Source organism: Poromitra crassiceps, assembly GCF_964638095.1.
Source record: "Poromitra crassiceps genome assembly, chromosome: 26".
Lineage (NCBI taxonomy): Eukaryota > Metazoa > Chordata > Actinopteri > Beryciformes > Melamphaidae > Poromitra > Poromitra crassiceps.
The window spans coordinates 12,548,700-12,569,037 of record NC_139640.1 but is presented as its reverse complement, the minus strand read 5'-3'; the positions used below and the strand labels follow the sequence as shown (position 1 = coordinate 12,569,037).

At 45.8% G+C, this 20,338-nt stretch overlaps 1 protein-coding gene across 1 annotated transcript in view; it reads right to left on the bottom strand.

The window, feature by feature from the left end:
- Positions 1–12,195, bottom strand: part of LOC310798949 (myomesin-3-like) — a gene marked incomplete at both ends in the record, with an annotated part of 118,678 nt that extends 106,483 nt beyond the window's left edge. The window contains 5 exons of the mRNA XM_083661504.1: positions 657–667; positions 2,904–3,068; positions 3,504–3,685; positions 6,498–6,624; positions 12,073–12,195. Coding sequence (XP_083517630.1) covers positions 657–667; positions 2,904–3,068; positions 3,504–3,685; positions 6,498–6,624; positions 12,073–12,195 — 608 coding nt within the window. The remainder of the gene's footprint in view (positions 1–656; positions 668–2,903; positions 3,069–3,503; positions 3,686–6,497; positions 6,625–12,072) is intronic.
- Positions 12,196–20,338: the final 8,143 nt, after the last annotated feature.

Here is a 20,338-nt window from a genome sequence, read left to right as displayed (position 1 = left end):
AGAGAGAGAGAGATGGGTGGCTAGCTGGGTCAGTGCTGTACGAGCCAGAGAGAGAGAGAGAGAGATGGGTGGCTAGCTGGGTCAGTGCTGTACGAGCCAGAGAGAGAGAGAGAGATGGGTGGCTAGCTGGGTCAGTGCTGTACGTGCCAGAGAGAGAGAGATGGGTGGCTAGCTGGGTCAGTGCTGTACGAGCCAGAGAGAGAGAGAGATGGCACCTGAGCATGAAAAGGGCAGAGGCACTGAAGGATGCAAAGGCAGAGACGGCGCAAGTGAACCCTCACTGAGACGGTCGTTTAACGTGAGGCAGAGTCGATTTATATATTTTATTTATATAGCCTAATATAAATAAATAAATAAATAACTAACTAATTAAATAAATAAACAAATAAATAAATAAATAGGCTACAAATTAGTGTTATCTCACGTCATATTATTAATATAATTTGAAGACTATCAAACTTAAAATATCCCCTAACAAACATGTTTTTACTTTGATTAATAATGTGTGCTGTGGTTTTTCCACAAAAACAGTCAAATTATCCCATTAAAATCCTTAAAATGACATCTATTCCTCCCTCATTAATATTTCCAGGATATATGAATATGCAAATCGTTAATCGCAAAAGTGTAACTGTTGGATACAAGGTGTCTCCTACTTTATTGAAGCCTTTGGAGCACATACAGTACACTGAGATTCAAAAACACAAGACAAGCTGTAACTATCCTTTGTGCAAGAACTAAACCCTGTGCTTCTCCTGTGTTTTTTCTAGTGTCTGATCAGACAACTATTACACCATGTAAACAAGAGACTTGAAAGAAAAGCGACACTGTCAGAGCCTCTGGCTGGTTGGAGTCTGCAGTGTTGACAACTTCAACCTCACTTTCAGCGACATCGCTCATGTTGTTGCTGGTTTCTCTGGCTAACATGGACATCACATTATTCACAGACAGTGTCCGTCTCTCATCTCTTTTATGGTGGCAGCATTCTCACGTTTGTTGTGTCGTTCTGATACATCGATACATGGTGTGGTGGGTGGACTGTGCACTTCTTTTCCAGGTTATGTCCACGCCCCCTTAGGAGACTGTCTAGCCCAATGAAGTTTCGTAACATTGACAGAGAGCCAATCACAAGCTGACATTTAGGGGACCGGAGGAGTGCCATTCCATACTATAGAGGCATGTCTGGGAACGCCCACAAAATGTTAAACGGCTGGCGCGCGAGTGGGGTAAAACCGGCCATATATCTCATGGACTGATGGTAAAAGACGGTGCTGCGGCTCTAAACTACATGTTTGGGGGTTCTAGAGCAGAACACAAGACGTCTGCTCAGATGTGCGTTTACTGCGGTGATTAAATCCCCGATCGTGTCTGCCTGGGCTGGGCTATCAGCTAAATTCTAACTTTGCTGAATGGATAGAACGGTTTTTTTTACCCCCACCCTGACCACGCCCCCAGCCAGGCTGAGCCAGCTAAACCAGCGTCTATGACGAGACGTGGCCTCAACCTATTGGCGGAGCCTGGAATGAGCTATCTCTATTCATTCTGCCCCGTTTCTCCTTCGTCTTTCTTAATCGTTGTTGTGTATTAAAACTAAAGTAACAAGCTTGTTTTGAAAATGTAGAAAGTGGAAAGTACAGATACTTGTGTTAAAATGTAGGGAGCAAAAGTAAAAAGTCACCAGAAAAATAAATAGCCCACTCAGTAAAGTACAGATACCCGAAAAATCTACTTAAGTACAGTAACAAAGTATTTGTACTTTGCTACTTCCCATCTCTGCCTGTAGCCAATCCTACTACTAGCCTATAATTGGAGACCTGTGTGTCCGTGTGTGCTCGGTTCATCGTCTCCAGAGCGTCCACCACCCTAGAATTGAGCACGCGGAAATTCTGTTTATCTTAATATGACATGAGGTTCAGTTAGCTTTGCAAATAAACAGCTGGTAGAAATACTTTTTTACTTTTATACTTGATTACATTTCAGAGCCTGCATTCTTTTTGTACTTTTACTTGAGTAAACAAGTTGAATCAGTACTTCTACTTTTACCAGTATTTTTTTAGTAAGTAACTGTACTTCTACTTAAGTAAAGAATGTGTTTACTTTTCCCATCTCTGGTTAAAGAGGCACTTTGTTGTACATTGTTTCAAGTCAATTTTGTGAATACATAATTCCTACGTGTTGCCTTTTTTGGGGTATTTTTCCCTCTTCAGTTACACAGATAGCGTAATCGTATCGTAGATGACATTTCTTGCAATGTATCGCAGAATTGCTTTATTGTGATTCGTGATACCATCAGTACTCTATTGTGAGTTACTCTACGATTTCCACCTCCGCTTCAATCACCAAATTCATAGCATTAAAAAACGGGATCAGGAAATCCGTATATATATATATATATATATATATATATATATATATATATATATAAATTATGAGGAATATATAAATGCAAATTGAATATATCTGTATATTAATTTCTTTCATACTGCATACGTCCTCACATTTTTACATACATAAATGTTTCATATTTTCCAGTATACTTTGATTATTTTGTTCTGTTGTTGGTGCTGCCAATTTGCACCATCCATTCATTCATGGATTTCATTCATTCATTCATATTTTTTTTTTAACTTACTACATACAGCATGCTGTAGTGTTGAATTTGTTGATTGCATTATGTTTAATACTCTAAACTGATGTCATTTCTATGACTGCTGGAAAATGTGGTGCTGAGAACAATGGGACGTGAAGAGATTTGAACAGGTGTGGTTTGAGTGTTTGTTTCATCACTGATCTGATGACTGACCTGGTTGGGTGTGAGCTGTGATTGGCTCAGAGGGCAGGGTGATGACTGACCTGGCTGGGTGTGAGCTGTGATTGGCTCAGAGGGCAGGGTGATGACTGACCTGGCTGGGTGTGAGCTGTGATTGGCTCAGAGGGCAGGGTGATGACTGACCTGGCTGGGTGTGAGCAGTGACTGGCTCAGAGGGCAGGGAAGCCCCGCCCACTCCAGCCGCATTGACAGCAGACACACGGAGGCGGTAGGTTTGACCGGCCTGGAGACCTGACGCCTGGTGGATAATCATTAGAAAAACACATTTCTCTTGATTGTATTTGACTATTTAAACCCACAGGTAACACAAAGGGATGGAGTACAGCCAGGGGCACTTTATTTTACCACAAAATGAATAAATCAGGTGAGCGCTGCTTGGGTAGCTTTTCCGTGTATTAATTTACGGCCACTATGGTCCAAAGTGCCCAGGTGGGCTATAGTAATAATCAGATGCACTCACTGTGAAAAACAACATGGACATTTCCTCACTGAAATTACCCAGAGGTAAAAGGAAAGATGTATAATTAATTAATAATAATAAAAAAAAAAAATTAAACCATCATTCTTTCTTTATCAAGCCTTTTTCAAATAAATACATACAGAATCCTAGTGAGTGTGTTTTTCCCTTTCTATTTGTTTCACAACCTATTTCTCATATCCCACCTTCACCTACCCTGTAAAAGGTGTGATGGGTTGGCTTGTTATTCAGAGCGGTCCAGCTGTCTGATTGGTCGGCCTGGCTGATCTCCACCATGTAGCCAGTGATGGGACTCTGCCCCTCATACAGAGGCACGGCCCACAGCAGCACCAGAGAGCCGTGCCTCACCTCCCTCACCTCCAGGTCATAGGGAGGACCTGGGGGGAGAGAGAGAGCGAGCACAGGAACAAGATGAACGTGTGGCCGGTCCGGGTAGTGCAGCAGCGGTAGATTCCCTGCCGCCTGCCAACACGAGGGTCGAAGGTTCGAGCTTCCGTGTGTTACCTCCAGCTTGGCCTGCATCCATACAGGCACAACTGGCTGTGTCTGCGGGTGGGAAGCCGGATGTGTCCTGGTTGCTGCAGCACTAGTGCCTCCTCTGATCGGTCTGGGTGCCTGTTTGGGGGCCGGGGGGAGGGGACCTGGGGAGAATAGCGTGATCCTCCCACGCGCTACTACGTCCTGTCGGTGAAGCTGTCAGGTGAAAATAAGTGGCTGGCGACTGCACAGGTAGCGGAGGAAGCGTGTGCTAGTCTACAACTCTCCCCAGATCGGCAGAGGGGGGTTGAGCAATGACCGGGACAGCAGAGGGAATTGGCCAAGTACAATTGGGGAGTAGAAACAGTTTCCCCGCTGGTCGCTTCAGCAGACCCACCACGCGGTCAGCTGAAGTGGTCAACACAGAAGACCCTGAGGCGCCAGTTTCTCCACCGGCCGCTTCAGCTGACCCACCATGCGGTCACCTGAAGTGGCCAACACAGAAGACCCTGAGGTGCCAGTTTCTCCGCTGGCCGCTTCAGCAGACCCACCACGCGGTCAGCTGAAGTGGCCAACACAGAAGACCCTGAGGCGCCAGTTTCTCCACCGGCCGCTTCAGCTGACCCACCATGCGGTCAGCTGAAGTGGCCAACACATTGACCCTGAAGAGCACCTCCACCCGAACCTGCGGATTTTCTGTCTCCCAGATGCCATCCTTGGTGGCCTCATTGGACGCCAGGTGGCATCCGTTGAGGGGAGGGTACTGTTAGGATGACGTCATCATCCCTACTTTGACGTCATCATTCCGACTATGATGTCATCGATCAGTTTCAGTTTCAGTTTCAGTTTATTTAAAGAAAGGACAGTACACATTAATCAACATTACTGTAAATGCGCCAGTTTTAGCCAACTGGCTAATTCGCAACTGTAGTCCTTTTGGCAAGATGTTATAAAACCATACACCTAAAACAGAAGCATTAAAAGTAAAACACAATATTTACAACACAATCCAAAATAATAATAAAAACAATAATACAATACACAATTAACTGATTACAAGTGGTCACATGTTTGATTTGTTAATAGCCAGGTCTTGAGTTTTTTTGTAAAGGTGTGGTAGGTAGCACAGTATCTTATATCAGTTGGTATGATGTTCCAAAACTGAGTGGCTCTGACTGAAAAACAGGATCACTGATGATGTCATGGTTCATAAGTGTCTTTCATGCCTTTCGCTAGTGATGTCATAGCACAGGTGATGTCATGTCTCTGATGATGTCACAAACGGTATGATGTCATAGCACAGGTGGTGTCATGCTCGGATCTATAAAGGCCTGTTCCGGCAGGCTCTGGCCAGTGATTCATAATCTAAACTAGGATCATACCAATCTCAAGCAACGTCTGCAACCTGCAACCAACTGTTCCCAAACCCCGAACAGTGCAACACCCCAGCTATCAAGCTACCAAGTTCCACAACACCCCAGCTTCTCCAGACCTACCAAGTTTCCCGTGGTCATCAACTACCCGCGAATAGATCCACACGTCTCACTCGGACCCTGACAGAGGGAATTGGCCAAGTACAATTGGGGAGTAGAAACAAACACAGAAAACCTCAAACCTCCCAATAATAAAATGTCACAGTGAAATATTGGGGGGAAACAGAGGGGATTTTGGGCTAAATCCCCTTGTATGGGCGTAGGCGGTTTAGTTCAAAATTGAGCCGCACGCCCTTGTATGGGCGTAGGCGGTTTAGTTCAAAATTGAGCCGCACGCCCTTGTATGGGCGCAGGCGGTTTAGTTCAAAATTGAGCCGCACGCCCTTGTATGGGCGCAGGCGGTTTAGTTCAAAATTGAGCCGCACGCCCTTGTATGGGCGTAGGCGGTTTAGTTCAAAATTGAGCCGCACGCCCTTGTATGGACGTAGGCAGTTAAGTTCAAAATTGAGCCCTAAATATTGGTCTGTATATTTTCTCGCAGTGAACCAAACAAGATTTTTGTGTGACAGAAGGGGAAATAATAATGAATGGAACTGAAAAATGATAGTCAAGTGAAAAGAAGACTTTGACTTTGTGACTTTGCATAATCTCGCCCTCCTGAGTTAGTGCCAGAGTCTGCTCGTTAATTTGCTTAACGATTTTCGGCCACTTTTAAATTATGAACGGTGTGGAGGAAAGCCCATTTGTGAAGATTAAAGAGGTGCGCTTTAAAAGTGCCGTGAGAGAGAGACTCTCTCCACTTTCAATATTAATAAGAAGCTGATACTGTAGGAGTGGGGCCAGACAGATATATATGAATGGAGAAAGCGTGCCTCTCTCCTCCCTGTATGGTATTTTGCTGATCCCTGAAGGGAAATTATCTTTTCGCTTTCCCGCCTTTCCAGGATGTGAAGAAATTTCAGCGACTAAAAAACTGTAAATAGAAACTGCAATTCAATACATAACGACAGTGTTCCTTCTCATATGCTTGAACAGGTCGGATGTGACTCGTTTCTAACGTGGCAAAAGTCTTTCAGTATTTTTGATTGTAAAGAAAATCCCTTTCCTGAACTGCCTGACGTTAAAGGGTCTTAAAGGGATACGCACACAAATGCTGCATCAGTTATCAATGGGTTAAAGTGAATTGATTCATTGTCTGTGTGTGTGCACGCGCATGCATGTGTGCACATGTGTGTGTGTGTGTGTGGGTGTGTGTGTGTGTGTGTGTGTGTGCGCTCACCTGGCTCTGGCATTGTCCACTTGTCACATAGGAAAGCCTCACTGGCCTCTGAGGGTTTCCCCACGCCAACCGCGTTGGCAGCAAACACACGGAACTGGTAGCAGTGCCCACTGGTCAGGCTGGCAACCTGTGGGAATAAACCAGGCATAAGAAAGGTTCATTACAGTTATTTTATTCCAGAAAAATCAATACAGTACAGATACAGTACTGTAGTACAAGATAACTACTGGGAGCGCGGGTCCTGGTAATGGACTGACAGTAGGGAATCAGTGGATGGATAAACCCAGAAGGAGGCGGTAATGCAACATAAAGGATGGCAACTGCCATAAAACAACACAGAAGAAGAAGGTAAATAGGGCAATTAATCGTCCCTAATAAAAAAATCCGTCTCCGAAAAACGAACGAAACTAAATCAAGCATTTTCACTGTATCATTTTAGAGAATTTCAAAGTTGAAATCATTTGAAGTCTGAAGCTTGGGGTGGGTTTAAAAACATATTGCTCCAATAAGTTCAGTCTTTACACAGACACAATCATGCTTACTGAATCATGCGTATAGACGGTTTTCACCAGCTGCAACCCCACAGCACTTCCTTTTTCTCAGCTTCTTCTTCTGTGTTTTATGGCGGTTGGCATCCTTAAATGTTGCATTACCACCACCTGAATTGTATCAGCTTCACAGTGCTAACTATTGACAGTGTCCACTTTCTCAGCTATTCAGGGGAAAACACTGACATAGCCTACTTCTATTTCTATTTTTTATTTTTGCTATGTAAACGTTTAAATGTAAAGATAGGCCTATGCGTGCAATAACGTACTGATAGTCAGCTTACTCTGTAACATGTAGCTTTTATTAGCCTCTCAGGCTAGCTCCGGGACGCAATCTTTTTTTTCCCATGATGGTGAAGGCTAGGCGAAGGCATGCCCCGCCCCTCTCTGCCTCTAATTGGCTGACTGCACTCGGCTGCTCTCGCCTGCTTCCCAGGCGAGCCAGAAGTCATCTCAAACGAGCCTAATTATAGCCTATACTTTCATTCAATGTCACGATGCTGCGGGGGAGGTAGGCTACTTCATAGCTTAACTATGAAAATTAGGGATGCACGATATATCGGCAATCATATCGGTATCGGCCGATGTTGGTCATTTTTTAACATATCGGTCATATCGGTATCGGTCAGATGTTGCAATGTTAATATCGGTTATCATTATCAGCCAAATTCTTCACATTGATATGAAATAATGCAGTAAATCTATGATTTATGGGCTTTTCCAAAGGCTTTGCAAATAAAGAAATGCATAACTTTTTCAAATTCAGTGTTAACATGTGTTTTTCAGTATGTACAAAATGTGATGATCATAAAAATGTGGTTTTATACAGATCATATCGACATCGGTATATATCGGTTATCGGCCATAACAGCAATGTTAATATCGGTTATCGGCATCGGCCAAAATTTTCATATCGGTGCATCCCTAATGAAAATAGTGTCGGCTATTTATGGCCCTTTCTGCTGCAGCATGTTGAAGAAATAAATGTTCAGTTTGAACAACACCCATTCTGGTCATTATAGAGCAAGATGATCGCTTCCACTACCAGGGCCGCCCAGAGAGATGGCAGTGCCCCTGGAAGGGTCCAGCCACTATGCCGCTGTGTTTTGTGTATTTGTTCGACTCCTTGCAAAAAATAATTTAGTTGCCGCATTTTCAGGATGGGAGATATATTTTAGTGTTAAAAAAATAAATAAAAAATTGCCTGGCTCCAGCGCCCCCCCCTAGTGGCGACGCCCCTCGAAGCTTACCCCTTTACCCCCCCTTATGGGCGGACCTGTCCACTACACAACACTGTATTTACGTAGGCTACGTTACATATTTGCGGGAATGAGAGGGATCTCACACTTGTACTGATGTCCAGCATGACTGGTGACGAGGGAAACATGAGTTTGTTTACTGCGTCGCACCATGCACCGGGTCTGCCTGGTGCGCAGGGTTCTGGAGGGGTGTCTCGGGCGGGGGTGTGGGACCCGGGCAGGGTGAGGGGCAGGGCGGGTGGTGGCAGCCTGGTGGTGGGAGTGGCTGCCCTGGGTGTCTGCCCAGCAGAGGGGCACTTAGCCTGGGTGACTGTGCCCAGCGGGGTGGTGCCGCTGGCCGCGCTCTCCTCCTCTCCTCTCCTCCTCTCCTCTCCCCCTCTCCTCCTCTCCTCTCCCCCTCTCCCCTCCTCTTCTCTCCCTCTCTCCTCTTCTCCCCTCTCCCCCTCTCTCCTCTCCTCTCCCCCTCTCCCCTCCTCTTCTCCTCTCCTCCCCTCTCCCCCTCTCCTCTCCTCTCCCCCTCTCCCCCTCTCCTCCTCCCTCCTCTTCTCTCCTCCTCCCCTCTCCTCCCCTCTCCTCTCCTCCTCTCCTCTCCCCCTCTCCCCCTCTCCCCCTCTCCCCTCCTCTTCTCTCCCCCTCTCCTCTCCTCTCCCCCTCTCCCCCTCTCCCCTCCTCTTCTCTCCCCCTCTCCTCTCCTCTCCCCCTCTCCCCCTCTCCCCTCCTCTTCTCTCCCCCTCTCCTCTCCTCTCCCCCTCTCCTCTGCTCTCCTCCTCTCCTCTCCCCCTCTCCCCTCCTCTTCTCTCCCCCTCTCCTCTCCTCCTCTCCCCTCCTCTTCTCTCCCCCTCTCCTCTCCTCCTCTCCTCTCCTCTGCTCTCCTCCTCTCCTCTCCCCCTCTCCCCTCCTCTTCTCTCCCCCTCTCCTCTCCTCCTCTCCTCTCCTCTGCTCTCCTCCTCTCCTCTCCCCCTCTCCCCTCCTCTTCTCTCCCCCTCTCCTCTCCCCCTCTCTCCTCTCCTCTCCCCTCTCCCCCTCTCCTCTTCTCCCCTCTCCCCCTCTCTCCTCTCCTGTCCTCCCCTCTCCCCCCCTCTCCCCCTCTCCTCCCCTCTCCTCTTCTCCTCTCCTCTCCCCCTCTCCCCCCCTCTTCTCCCCCTCTCCCCTCCTCTCCCCCGGTTCTCCCCTCCCCCTCTCCTCCGGTTCCCCCCACCCACCCCGGTCAGCGGTCGCCTTTTATACACGGTCCCAAACAGCGCAGGACAACGCGATTGGCTGACTCAGATTTTAATCTGAGCCAGCCAATCGCTGTGCCCCATGACCGGATGGACCATATGGACTTCCTCCCCCCGAGTGGCTCGTGCTATCATAGCTGCTGACTGCTGGCCTCTCCTCTTCTCCCCTCCTCTCCTTTCCTCTCCCTCTCTCTCTCCCCTCCTCTTCTCCCCCTCTCTTCTCCTCTCCCCCTCTCCCCTCATCTTATCCCCCTCTCTCCCCTCCTCTCCCCTCCTGTCCTCTCCTCCTCTCCTCTTCCCTCCTCTCCTCTCCCCCTCTCCTCTCCTCTCCCCTGATGGAAAGGGTTTTTCTGTACCTCGTTCAACCTAATTAAAAACAGCCCACTCCAATCAGAAGGTGTGACATATGTTAATACCTTTCCAGTGTCCAATTATTCCAGATATATGAAAAATCAATACAACAAGCAATTCTGATATTTAGAACATTATTTTATATAGAGAATTTTGCATATAAGTACAAAGACAGGTCAAGTTATATTACCCCATTCAGAGATCTCAGAGGTGGATTTGCAGTGGTCTTTCCCTCACAGCTGATATGAAGCAGGTCAAAAGAAGACCCCTGAAAACCGACCCCTCCCTTCTCTTTTGCCTGTGCTTTTAAACTACATTCCCTTGGGGGCGTCTGTCTTCCGGTATGGTTCCTCCTCCATCTAGTGTCATCCTTCACTGCTGGGCTGGTCATTGGTGGTCACCTACTTGACAGGCATGTTTTTCTCCCCCTCTCTGTCCACATCATGTGACCTAGCTCTCCCACTGGAGGTGACAGCTCTAACCCTCTCCTTGAATACTGGTCATCCATTTTATTTCCTATCTACCAAAGCAACTGTCAATATATTTACTTTAAATTCCTATTTTGATTCTTATAATTTGGGTCAGCTAATTTAGCTATTTACCTATTAAAGTCCTAGTTTAGAACATTATGTAAGGTTATTGTTAGACTTGATAAACTAAACTATATTCTGGATAGGATCGAATTCAGCTATATTTGGGCTAATCCCAGTCTAAACTGGAAAAACAATCATACAGTTCAGACTTACTGTCTCTCGGTCTGTAACCACCCTAAGGATGTAACCAGAATAAGAGCGTATTCTTCAATCAAAACAGAGAAAAACTCACCCTGTTTAAACCGGATGAGAAACTCTTATCAATTACCACTTATCAACTAATTTGACTATACCTTTATTTTCCAATCTATAGTTGCATTAATAACAATAGGCTAATATTTATCTAAATATTATATAGCTCCCTTATTGTGTAGCAAGTAATGCAAGTTTGAAGTTATTCAAAACACAGAAATACAACATCAGACTGATCTAAACACACTCTATTCTCATAAGACAACCCATATATATTCTACTATCATTCAACATTCCCAGCCGGGCCGTCTGAGATTCTAACCATGGTTCCTCTTGCAATGTGCTGTGTCCTGGTGCATATCTTCTCTTCTCTGGGGAAAAATCAGCGCATCTAATGTATGCTCTTAAACTTTATTCCATATCAGATATCAAAACCATCTCTTTATTACCATTTCACATTCTATTGAACCTCTATTTTCCCTGAGACCCAAAAAAGCCTATTTGAACCCGTGGCCCTCTTCTCTGCTCTGCTCTTGTCCTTTGAGCCTGTCCAATCTTCTGGGGGAAAAATCAACACATAGTAAAAGCATCAAAATACACAGTGCTGTCCTTATATGGCCGATCTCTGTGACCTCTGCCCCGACCCTATCCTAAATGACCGTCCTTGTGCAGCTTTATCCACTCGGCCACCTCGTCCACTAACCAGTCGGCCAAGAAGATCCTGTGTAATGTTTTCCCAGACCGGCCATAAACAGCACTAAACCTTCTAATGGTTAATCCCCAAAGCCACCATATCTCCTGGCAGGAAGGAGAGACGTTTATCTTAAAGTTTAAAGGTTCCTCAGCAGCTCACCCGATGACCTACAAGTGTACTTCAGGAATCAAAGATATATTTGAATTAACAAATGACAAGATCATCTCTGTAATTGCATATTTTCATATCAGCATGCAGGGCCGCCATGCTGAAGTATCTGCCTCCTGTTGAGTCCAAACTGGGCCTATGGAGAAATGTTTGATCAAAATACCATAGATTGGGGAGAGAAATCTATCACCCCCTCTCCCCTCCTCTTATCCCCCTCTCTCCTCTCCTCTCCCCCTCTCCTCTCCTCCCCTCCTCTTCTCTCCCCCTCTCCTCTGTTTCTCCCCTCCTCTCCCCTCTCCCCCTCTCCTCTGGTTCCCCCCACCCACCCCGTTCTGCTATAAGTATTTCATTCCTGAGTTGCGAGGAGGTTCGAGGCCAGTACAACAGATACAAGGTTTTGGGGGCAGCAGACATGCCTGGGCTTGTCTGGGGCGAGCTTGCCCCCCCCTCCCCCCTCCCCTCCTTCCCTTCTCCTCTCCTCTCAATGCATAAAGCAATTCCCTCTGGGATTTGAACCTGGCTCTCCTGCGTGTGAGACAGGTGTTTATACCACTCCCCCATGGCCCCGCCTCCGGGCGGGGCCTTTTCGTTCTGCTATAAGTATTTCATTCCTGAGTTGCGAGGAGGTTCCAGGCCAGTACAGCAGATACGAGGTTTTGGGGGCAGCAGACATGCCTGGGCTTGTCTGGGGCGAGCTTGCTGGTTCTCCCCTCCTCTCCCCTCTCCCCCTCTCCTCTGGTTCCCCCCACCCACCCCGGTCAGCGGTGGCCTTTTATACACGTCCCAAACAGCGCAGGACAACACGATTGGCTGACTCAGATTTGAATCTGAGCCAGCCAATCGCTGTGCCCCATGACCGGATGGACCATATATGGACTTCCTCCACCCGAGTGGCTTGTCCTATCATAGCTGCTGACTGCTGGCCTCTCCCCCTCTCTCCTCTCCCCTCTCCTCTCCTCTCCCTCCTCTTCTCCCCCTCTCCTCTCTTCTCCCCCTCTCCTCTCCCCTCCTCCTCTCCTCTCCCATCCTCCTCCTCTCATCTCCCCCTCTCCCCTCCTCTCCACTCCTCCTCTCCCCCTCTCCTCTTCTCTTCTCCCCCTCTCTCCTCTCCCCCTCTCCTCTGGTTCTCCCCTCCTCTTCTCTCCCCCTCTGCCCCTCTCTCCTCTCCTCTCCCCCTCTCCTCTGGTTCTGCCCTCCTCACCCTCTCCCCTCTCCTCTGGTTCCCCCCACCCACCCCGGTCAGCGGTGGCCTTTTATACACGGTCCCAAACAGCGCCGGACAACGCGATTGGCTGACTCAGATTTGAATCTGAGCCAGCCAATCGCTGTGCCCCATGACCGGATGGACCATATATGGACTTCCTCCACCCGAGTGGCTTGTCCTATCATAGCTGCTGACTGCTGGCCTCTCCCCCTCTCTCCTCTCCCCCTCTCTCCTCTCCTCTCCCTCCTCTTCTCCCCCTCTCCTCTCTTCTCCCCCTCTCCTCTCCCCTCCTCCTCTCCTCTCCCATCCTCCTCCTCTCCTCTCCCCCTCTCCCCTCCTCTCCACTCCTCCTCTCCCCCTCTCCCCTCCTCTTCTCCCCCTCTCTCCTCTCCCCCTCTCCTCTGGTTCTCCCCTCCTCTTCTCTCCCCCTCTCCTCCTCTCCCCCTCTCCTCTTCTCTTCTCCCCCTCTCTCCTCTCCCCCTCTCCTCTGGTTCTCCCCTCCTCTTCTCTCCCCCTCTCCTCCTCTCCCCCTCTCTCCTCTCCTCTCCCCCTCTCCTCTGGTTCTGCCCTCCTCTCCCCTCTCCCCTCTCCTCTGGTTCCCCCCACCCAACCCGGTCAGCGGTGGCCTTTTATACACGGTCCCAAACAACGCCGGACAACGCGATTGGCTGACTCAGATTTGAATCTGAGCCAGCCAATCGCTGTGCATCATGACCGGATGGACTATATATGGACTTCCTCCCCCCGACTTCCTCCCCCCAGTGGCTCTGCTATCATAGCTGCTGACTGTTACTGCACTATCCGTCAGATCCCTTTGCAATACCAACCCTGTGCAATCCATAAAGGTACATGGACGTTACTCTGCAGAAACTACAGTAACAAAATCACAAATTGCTCTGTTTTTGGAGCTCTGCATGTCTGTGTTTGCCTAGTTAATGCGTTAACTCATTCAGGGCCAATGACGTCTTTGACGTGTTATCAGGAATAGCCCAGAGGGCCAATGACGTGTTTGACGTGTTTTTGTTTTTATTACTGCAGGGCGTAGTTCAAACACTTCCTCAGCCTGTGACATAGTATCAGGTCCCTATCATCTAAGACAACACGTGAACAAACACATACCGCAGCTGTTGTTTTGAAATTGAGCAGGAGGAAAAGCAGAAAACGGATAAGGAGCTTGCCTTGTGCAGACAGGAGAAACGCCATTGAAACGCCCCTCGCGCGCTGCAGGAGCTGGTCGCTTTCCTGTGTGCCAGCCGGAGAAAACGGTAATCCAGAGATGCATTTGATCATCGGAGGAATGAGGAAATGATCGATCAGAGGGGCGGTGAGGACGTGTTGAATAGCCGAGGGGAAAACGGGAACGATCAGGCAGGGAGGATACTAGGACAGGGAGACATGGACGACGACGGGTGGACCAGAACAAAACAAAATAAACACACAAGGCAGAAGCGGCAGTCACAGCAGCCCGCTGTCTGTTCTCAAGAGCTATTCAGTTGGTTCATGAAATCGCTGGGCTGCGTGCCCTCCAGTGTTGCTCCTGGCCAATCCCGGCGCCACAGGGCGTGGTTATTGCTTATCCTATGTGGGGTTAGAAATCACGCAACGAAGGGGGATCGTGTGTGTGTGTGTGTGTGTGTGTGTGTGTGTGTGCGTGTGTGTGTGTGTGTGTGTGTCTGTCTGTCGGTGTGTCTGTCTGTCTGTCTGTCTGTCTGTCTGTGTGTCTGTCTGTCTGTCTGCACACTCACTCACACTGCTGTATTGTTGAATGTAAAAAAAAGCACTTCATGTGTATATATATATATATATATATATATTTTTTTTTTCCTCAACTGTACGACGAGACCAAAACCAAAGTACTGGAATCCCCGAAGAAAGCATGCAGGGTGGCTATAACATGTGATGCATGGACTTCAGTCGCAACTCAATCGTATGTCACGGTAACGGCACACTTCACAAGTGACAACGACTGGGAGCTGGTGAGTTATGTCCTCCAGACAAGAGTGATGACTGAGAGCCACACGGGTGCACATACAGCTGAGCTGTTGCTAAAAGTAGCAGCAAAACGTTTGCTTGTTGTGGGATGATATGCTGCTCACTGGTCATTTGTAAAGGATTTTGTTTGGAAGTCTTTATTTATTATTTATGAATAAGCTATTTGTTTTGTATTAAACAAACATGCTAGTACCGAAATCTGTGAAAAAAGCAGAGGATTTTGGTTAAAAGTTTTATTTTCTATTACTGAATAGAATAAACAGAATAAGCTATTTTTGTATTAATCCTGCCAGTACAGAAATCTGTGAAAACAGCAGAATAAGCTATTTGTTTTTTATATTAATCCTAAATCTGTGAAAACAGCAGAGAATTTTGGTTAAAAGAAAAGAAGTCTTATTTCTAAAGGCACTTTATTTAAAATAATCTCACCTGTAATTTGTTGTGAATAACAGCAGCTTTTTGTTGTGGGAAATGTTTTGGATGTATTGTTTGGTCTGATTGATCTAAATAAAAGATAATGGAGGTAAATTTGTTTGTTTACTTTAATTAATGGATACTGACAAAGAAATCCTGTATGGGGAAAAGATACTGACAAAGAAATCCTGTATGGGGAAAAGATACTGACAAAGAAATCCTGGGGAAAAAGATGCATCGAAAATCGTGATTAATCGTAATAATCGTAATAATCGATTAGTCATCGAATCGTAGCACCCTGAATCGTAACCGAATCGTGAGGTGCCTAAGGTGGCACACCCCTAGTCTCAATGACCTGACATGAACACAAGCTGAACATCAACCATTTTCTTTGATGCTCATCAACATTGAATTAAAGAAGTAGTAACTCACTGCTCCAGGCTCTTTTAGTCAGAGCTGCAGAAACAAGTTTTTATGCCTGTGTAGTAAGATTAGTAAGTGCACTCACACGGTGTATATTACTCCAACTAGGGGTGGGCGATATGGCAAAAATATCATATCACAATTTTTTCAGGCAGCATCACTAGGGATGCACCGATATGGAAATTTTGGCCGATGCCGATAACCGATATTAACATTGCTGTTATGGCCGATAACCGATATTTACCGATGTCGATATGATCTGTATAAAACCACATTTTTATGATCATCACATTTTGTACATACTGAAAAACACATGTTAACACTGAATTTGAAAAAGTTATGCATTTCTTTATTTGCAAAGCCTTTGGAAAAGCCCATAAATCATAGATTTACTGCATTATTTCATATCAATGTGAAGAATTTGGCTGATAATGATAACCGATATTAACATTGCAACATCTGACCGATACCGATATGACCGATATGTTAAAAAATGACCAACATCGGCCGATACCGATATGATTGCCGATATATCGTGCATCCCTAAGCATCACGATCCACAATCTTATCACGATTCTTTTTCATATTGGTTTTTAAGACTATTTTGCAAGTTACTGAACAGTACAACTACAACCAAACTAATTTCAGGGTTCGTATGGCCATGAGAAACCTAGACAAGTCATGGAAATTTAAAATACAATTTCTTTTATAAATATTTTCATGTCGTTCATTTACGCCGAGTTTCCAATAATTCATATGCTAAAAAATAATGTTCACAAGCATGCAAACACTCTATCTATCTATCTTTTGGTTCACTGTTATTTTTACAGTAGGGTTGGGCGATGGGACGAATATCTATAGCTATCTGCGATTGAGTTGCGTGATTGCCATTTGTCAATTTGCTAATTTAATGGAGAGAGAGAGAGACTGACACACAGAGAGAGAGCGTGGGGACAGAGCAGAGACATGCGGCTCAGCACACACACACACACACACACACACACACACACACACACACACACACACACACACACACACACACACACAGCGTTGAGCAGTGAGAGAGAGGCAGGGGGGAAGGAAAGTGAAAGTGGAGCAGAAACGCGCTCTCCTGAGAATACGAGGCAGCAGGATGACTGAAGCAAATGAAACTTAAACTGTCACAAAGAGCAGCCGACATTCTGACACTTTTTGCGCGATGCGTGCCGCTCTATCTGCCTGTTTGTCTCTCTGCCAGTGCCCACATGTCTGTTTAGTGTGTGTGTGTGTGTGGCATGTCATTTTTAACGCTGTTCATAACGAGCAGAGTGTGTTTAGGCTATCGTCCGGCTCCGTCCCCAAATTAATTTTCATCGTCCCTGACGCTACTTTTTAACGTCCCCGCGATAACGGGAGGTCCTTCGTGTCAAGGCAAGCCCTGGTTATGTGTGTGTGTGTGTGTGTGTGTGTGTGTGTGTGTGTGTGTGTGTGTGTGTGTGTGTGTGTGTGTGTGTGTGTGTGTGTGTGTCTCTCTCAAACTAACTGCCCCTCCGTGTTGTCTCCATGCTGCTGCACTTTGCAAAGTGAAAAGGGGGAGGGGAGGAAAACTTGGGAAGCTCTTTCAGACATAGAAATGCAACTGATAGAATGTGCACTGCATGTTGCGCATTGACTGTATATAGTCTATGTAGCGCGATTCTACGATCTGTCTGGAAAGGCAGATCGTGGAGCCATTCTGATCGTCAACGATCTAAGATCGTCATATCGCCCACCCCTAACTCCAACATATTTACATTACATCATGTACTTTTTCATTCAAATAAATAAAAATAAATATAAACCCCTTAGAAAATGGGGTACAAGAAAGTGTGCAATTCTCTTTTAAACTAAATGAAATTAAATAAAAACAAAACATAAACACAACACTATATAAACTCAAGTTTGATGCAGAGAAATAAATAATACAAAAACAATAGAAAATGAGTCAAAATAAAGTGTGCAATTCTCCTTTAAAATAAATAAATAAAATTAAATAACAAAAATAACAAACCGTTTAATGTTATTTTGAGCTATGGTTAAGTCGAGTTTCAGGCTTGTTTTGATGCCCTTTGATGTGTAACGTTAGTGAACAGTGGCTGGCTGATATTAGCGGTCATTAACCTGGTTACACACGGGAGTTACGCTACGGGGAGAAGGGGAGCCACTAGCCCGGCGGCCTCTCCCCAGGCAAGACCGCGGCTTCACTAAACCCCCGCCTCCGGAAAACTAACTTTATCCTGCAAAGCATGTAGCCTACAAGCCTACAACATACACCTCGACCAGGACACCCTTCAAAAACGTTTTACCACCGCGTATATGTGCTGAGGAATGGTTTGCATCCCTGCCTGTCTGCCTGTCACATACGGGGTGAGAGAGTGGAGTGCAGCGGGGACAGGGCCGCTTCGAGCCGAGTGCACCAGCTGGGCGTACGCATAGGTGTAACGCTACGTCCGACGTAGAACTCAAAGATAAGACTAACTTAATTTTATGACTAGTGCACCATGTATTAGGGCTGCACGATATGAGGAAAAGTTGCGATGTGCGATAACACTGTTCAATATTGCGATGACGATATGACCTGCGATAAATAAAAAAATGCTATAAAAAAAAAAATTATGGGTAGAGGTGCTCCGATCCGGCTAAGCCACGATCGGATCCGATTCCGATTCCTGGGGTCACGATCCGATTCCAGAATCGATTCTCAATTCCAACGATTCTCGATTCCACAATCTAGAATCGATTCTCAATTATGTAGTTTTATATTGCAATAACACACAAAGGTAAATCTAAGACAAAAAATGACAAATGTATTAATGCTGAACTTCAAATTCAACTTCTGAAGTATTACAGTGAGGGCCTAAATTCATTTTGCAATACGAGTGTGTTAATTTAAGCATACGTATCAGTAAGTGGCACGGGATTCTCAAAGCCTGCAGGGTCATACGAACAAAAATGCACTCTTGAAGCAAAAAAAAATCCAAAACCAACAAGTTAATTATTTACATTTTTACTTCAATGTAGAACAGTCATTTCTTACACATGAGATTACTTTTAGCCTTTTAGTCATAACGATTATTGAAAGATATTCCATATTCCAGACTGAAATGTTATAACAGAAGTGGAGTATTGGCCAGAATGACATGAACATTTGGACACTTATTCAGCCGGTATCTTGCATTTCATGCAAGTTCATGTGCACTGTAAATTTTTTTTTTTTTTTTTTTTTTTTTTTTTTTGCGATAACACGTGACTTTTGCGATGTGTTCATCGCGCATTTTCATATCGCGATGACGATGAAAATACGATAAATCGTGCAGCCCTACCATGTAGTCTTAAGCCCTGTATGCGCTGCGCCTCGGTGTAACTTTTACGTCTGGAACCGTAAAAGTTACACCCAAGGCGAACTCACTGACAGCTGTCTCATCTTGATCTGCACTGTCGGGACTGACAGCTCTGTGCTGTCAGTGCCGTTCAGTCCTGTGATGCGGGGGAATCTTCTCCAAAAAGATCCATCGATATCTGCTGTAAATGGACGTTTTGGGCGCAGGACCTCCGCTCATCGGCGGGTTTTTAAAAGCTGATGCGTCGGAAGATCTTTCCATTTCTTCCTGACTTCGTCAACTGCCCGCAGTGCACAGTCTGCCATCGCATTCAGTACTGATTGCACTTGTACTCAAATTCCATGCATCTCGTTTCTGTTTGTTTGTGTTGGCGCTGTTAAATTTAGCTGTGAGAACGTTTCTATGCTTTGAATACAACTCTATAAGTTTGAGCTGAGTTGGAGCTGTCTGTCAGCTGTCTCCAGCTCGTCTGAGAGAAGTGTGTTGCTTGGCAACAAGCACGTATTCACGTGAACGCGCACGTCCGCAGCCGGGCGCATCTACGACAGGGCCCCAAAAGACCCACAGGAGCCGAGTGCACCTGCTGGGCATAAAAAAGTAGGTCTTAGCTACGCCCGACGTTGTGATTTGAATTTACACCAAGTGCACCAAGCCTGACTTAGAGTGGGGGCCCCAAACCACTGTCATCATAGTATCCTTAGTATTTCGTTATCAATAACACTTTTAATTAATAAATTAAGCACAATATGAACAATAACTGTTAGGCTATGAAAATGAAAGTTCACAAATATTAGTTAAACAAATCCTTTCAGTGCAAATGCATTATAAAACAAAAAATAAGATTTGTTTAGAAAACGAAATTACACAAATGTATTATTATTATTATCATTATTACTACTACTACACCCGGTGCGTACACTGAATAGGCCTATTATACTATATACTATAGACTATTATACTTACTTTTCTGTCACATCGTCATTATTAAGCCGGCTTATGACTGCATAGTATCTTAATTACTCAAATTATAAGGCGACTAAAATTGGCCTACCATATTTTTATTCGGGCAACCAAAAGCTCTTGCCAGGTTGCCCCTCCAGCAACCCCTTTTAAAAGTTAACGTCAAGCCCTGGAGATAGATACAGGTATTTGTTTTTTAATAAGTTTAACAAGTTAAAGTTGAACTATAATCCATTTTTATTTGTGATAATCATGTTGTAAACACACAGTGCTCCCTTTAAATATGGCTCCTCTTCCTGGAATCGAGCAAAGCCTGATAACCCAGGTACAGCCTGGAACTGGTTGTACCTGGTCTCAGGTATACAGCCAGTTCAAGGCTGCCACTTTATAGATGGGTGTAAAGATCATGTTGTGACGTGACAGAGCGGACAAGCTGACAAGAGAGTGAAACTATCTGACATTCA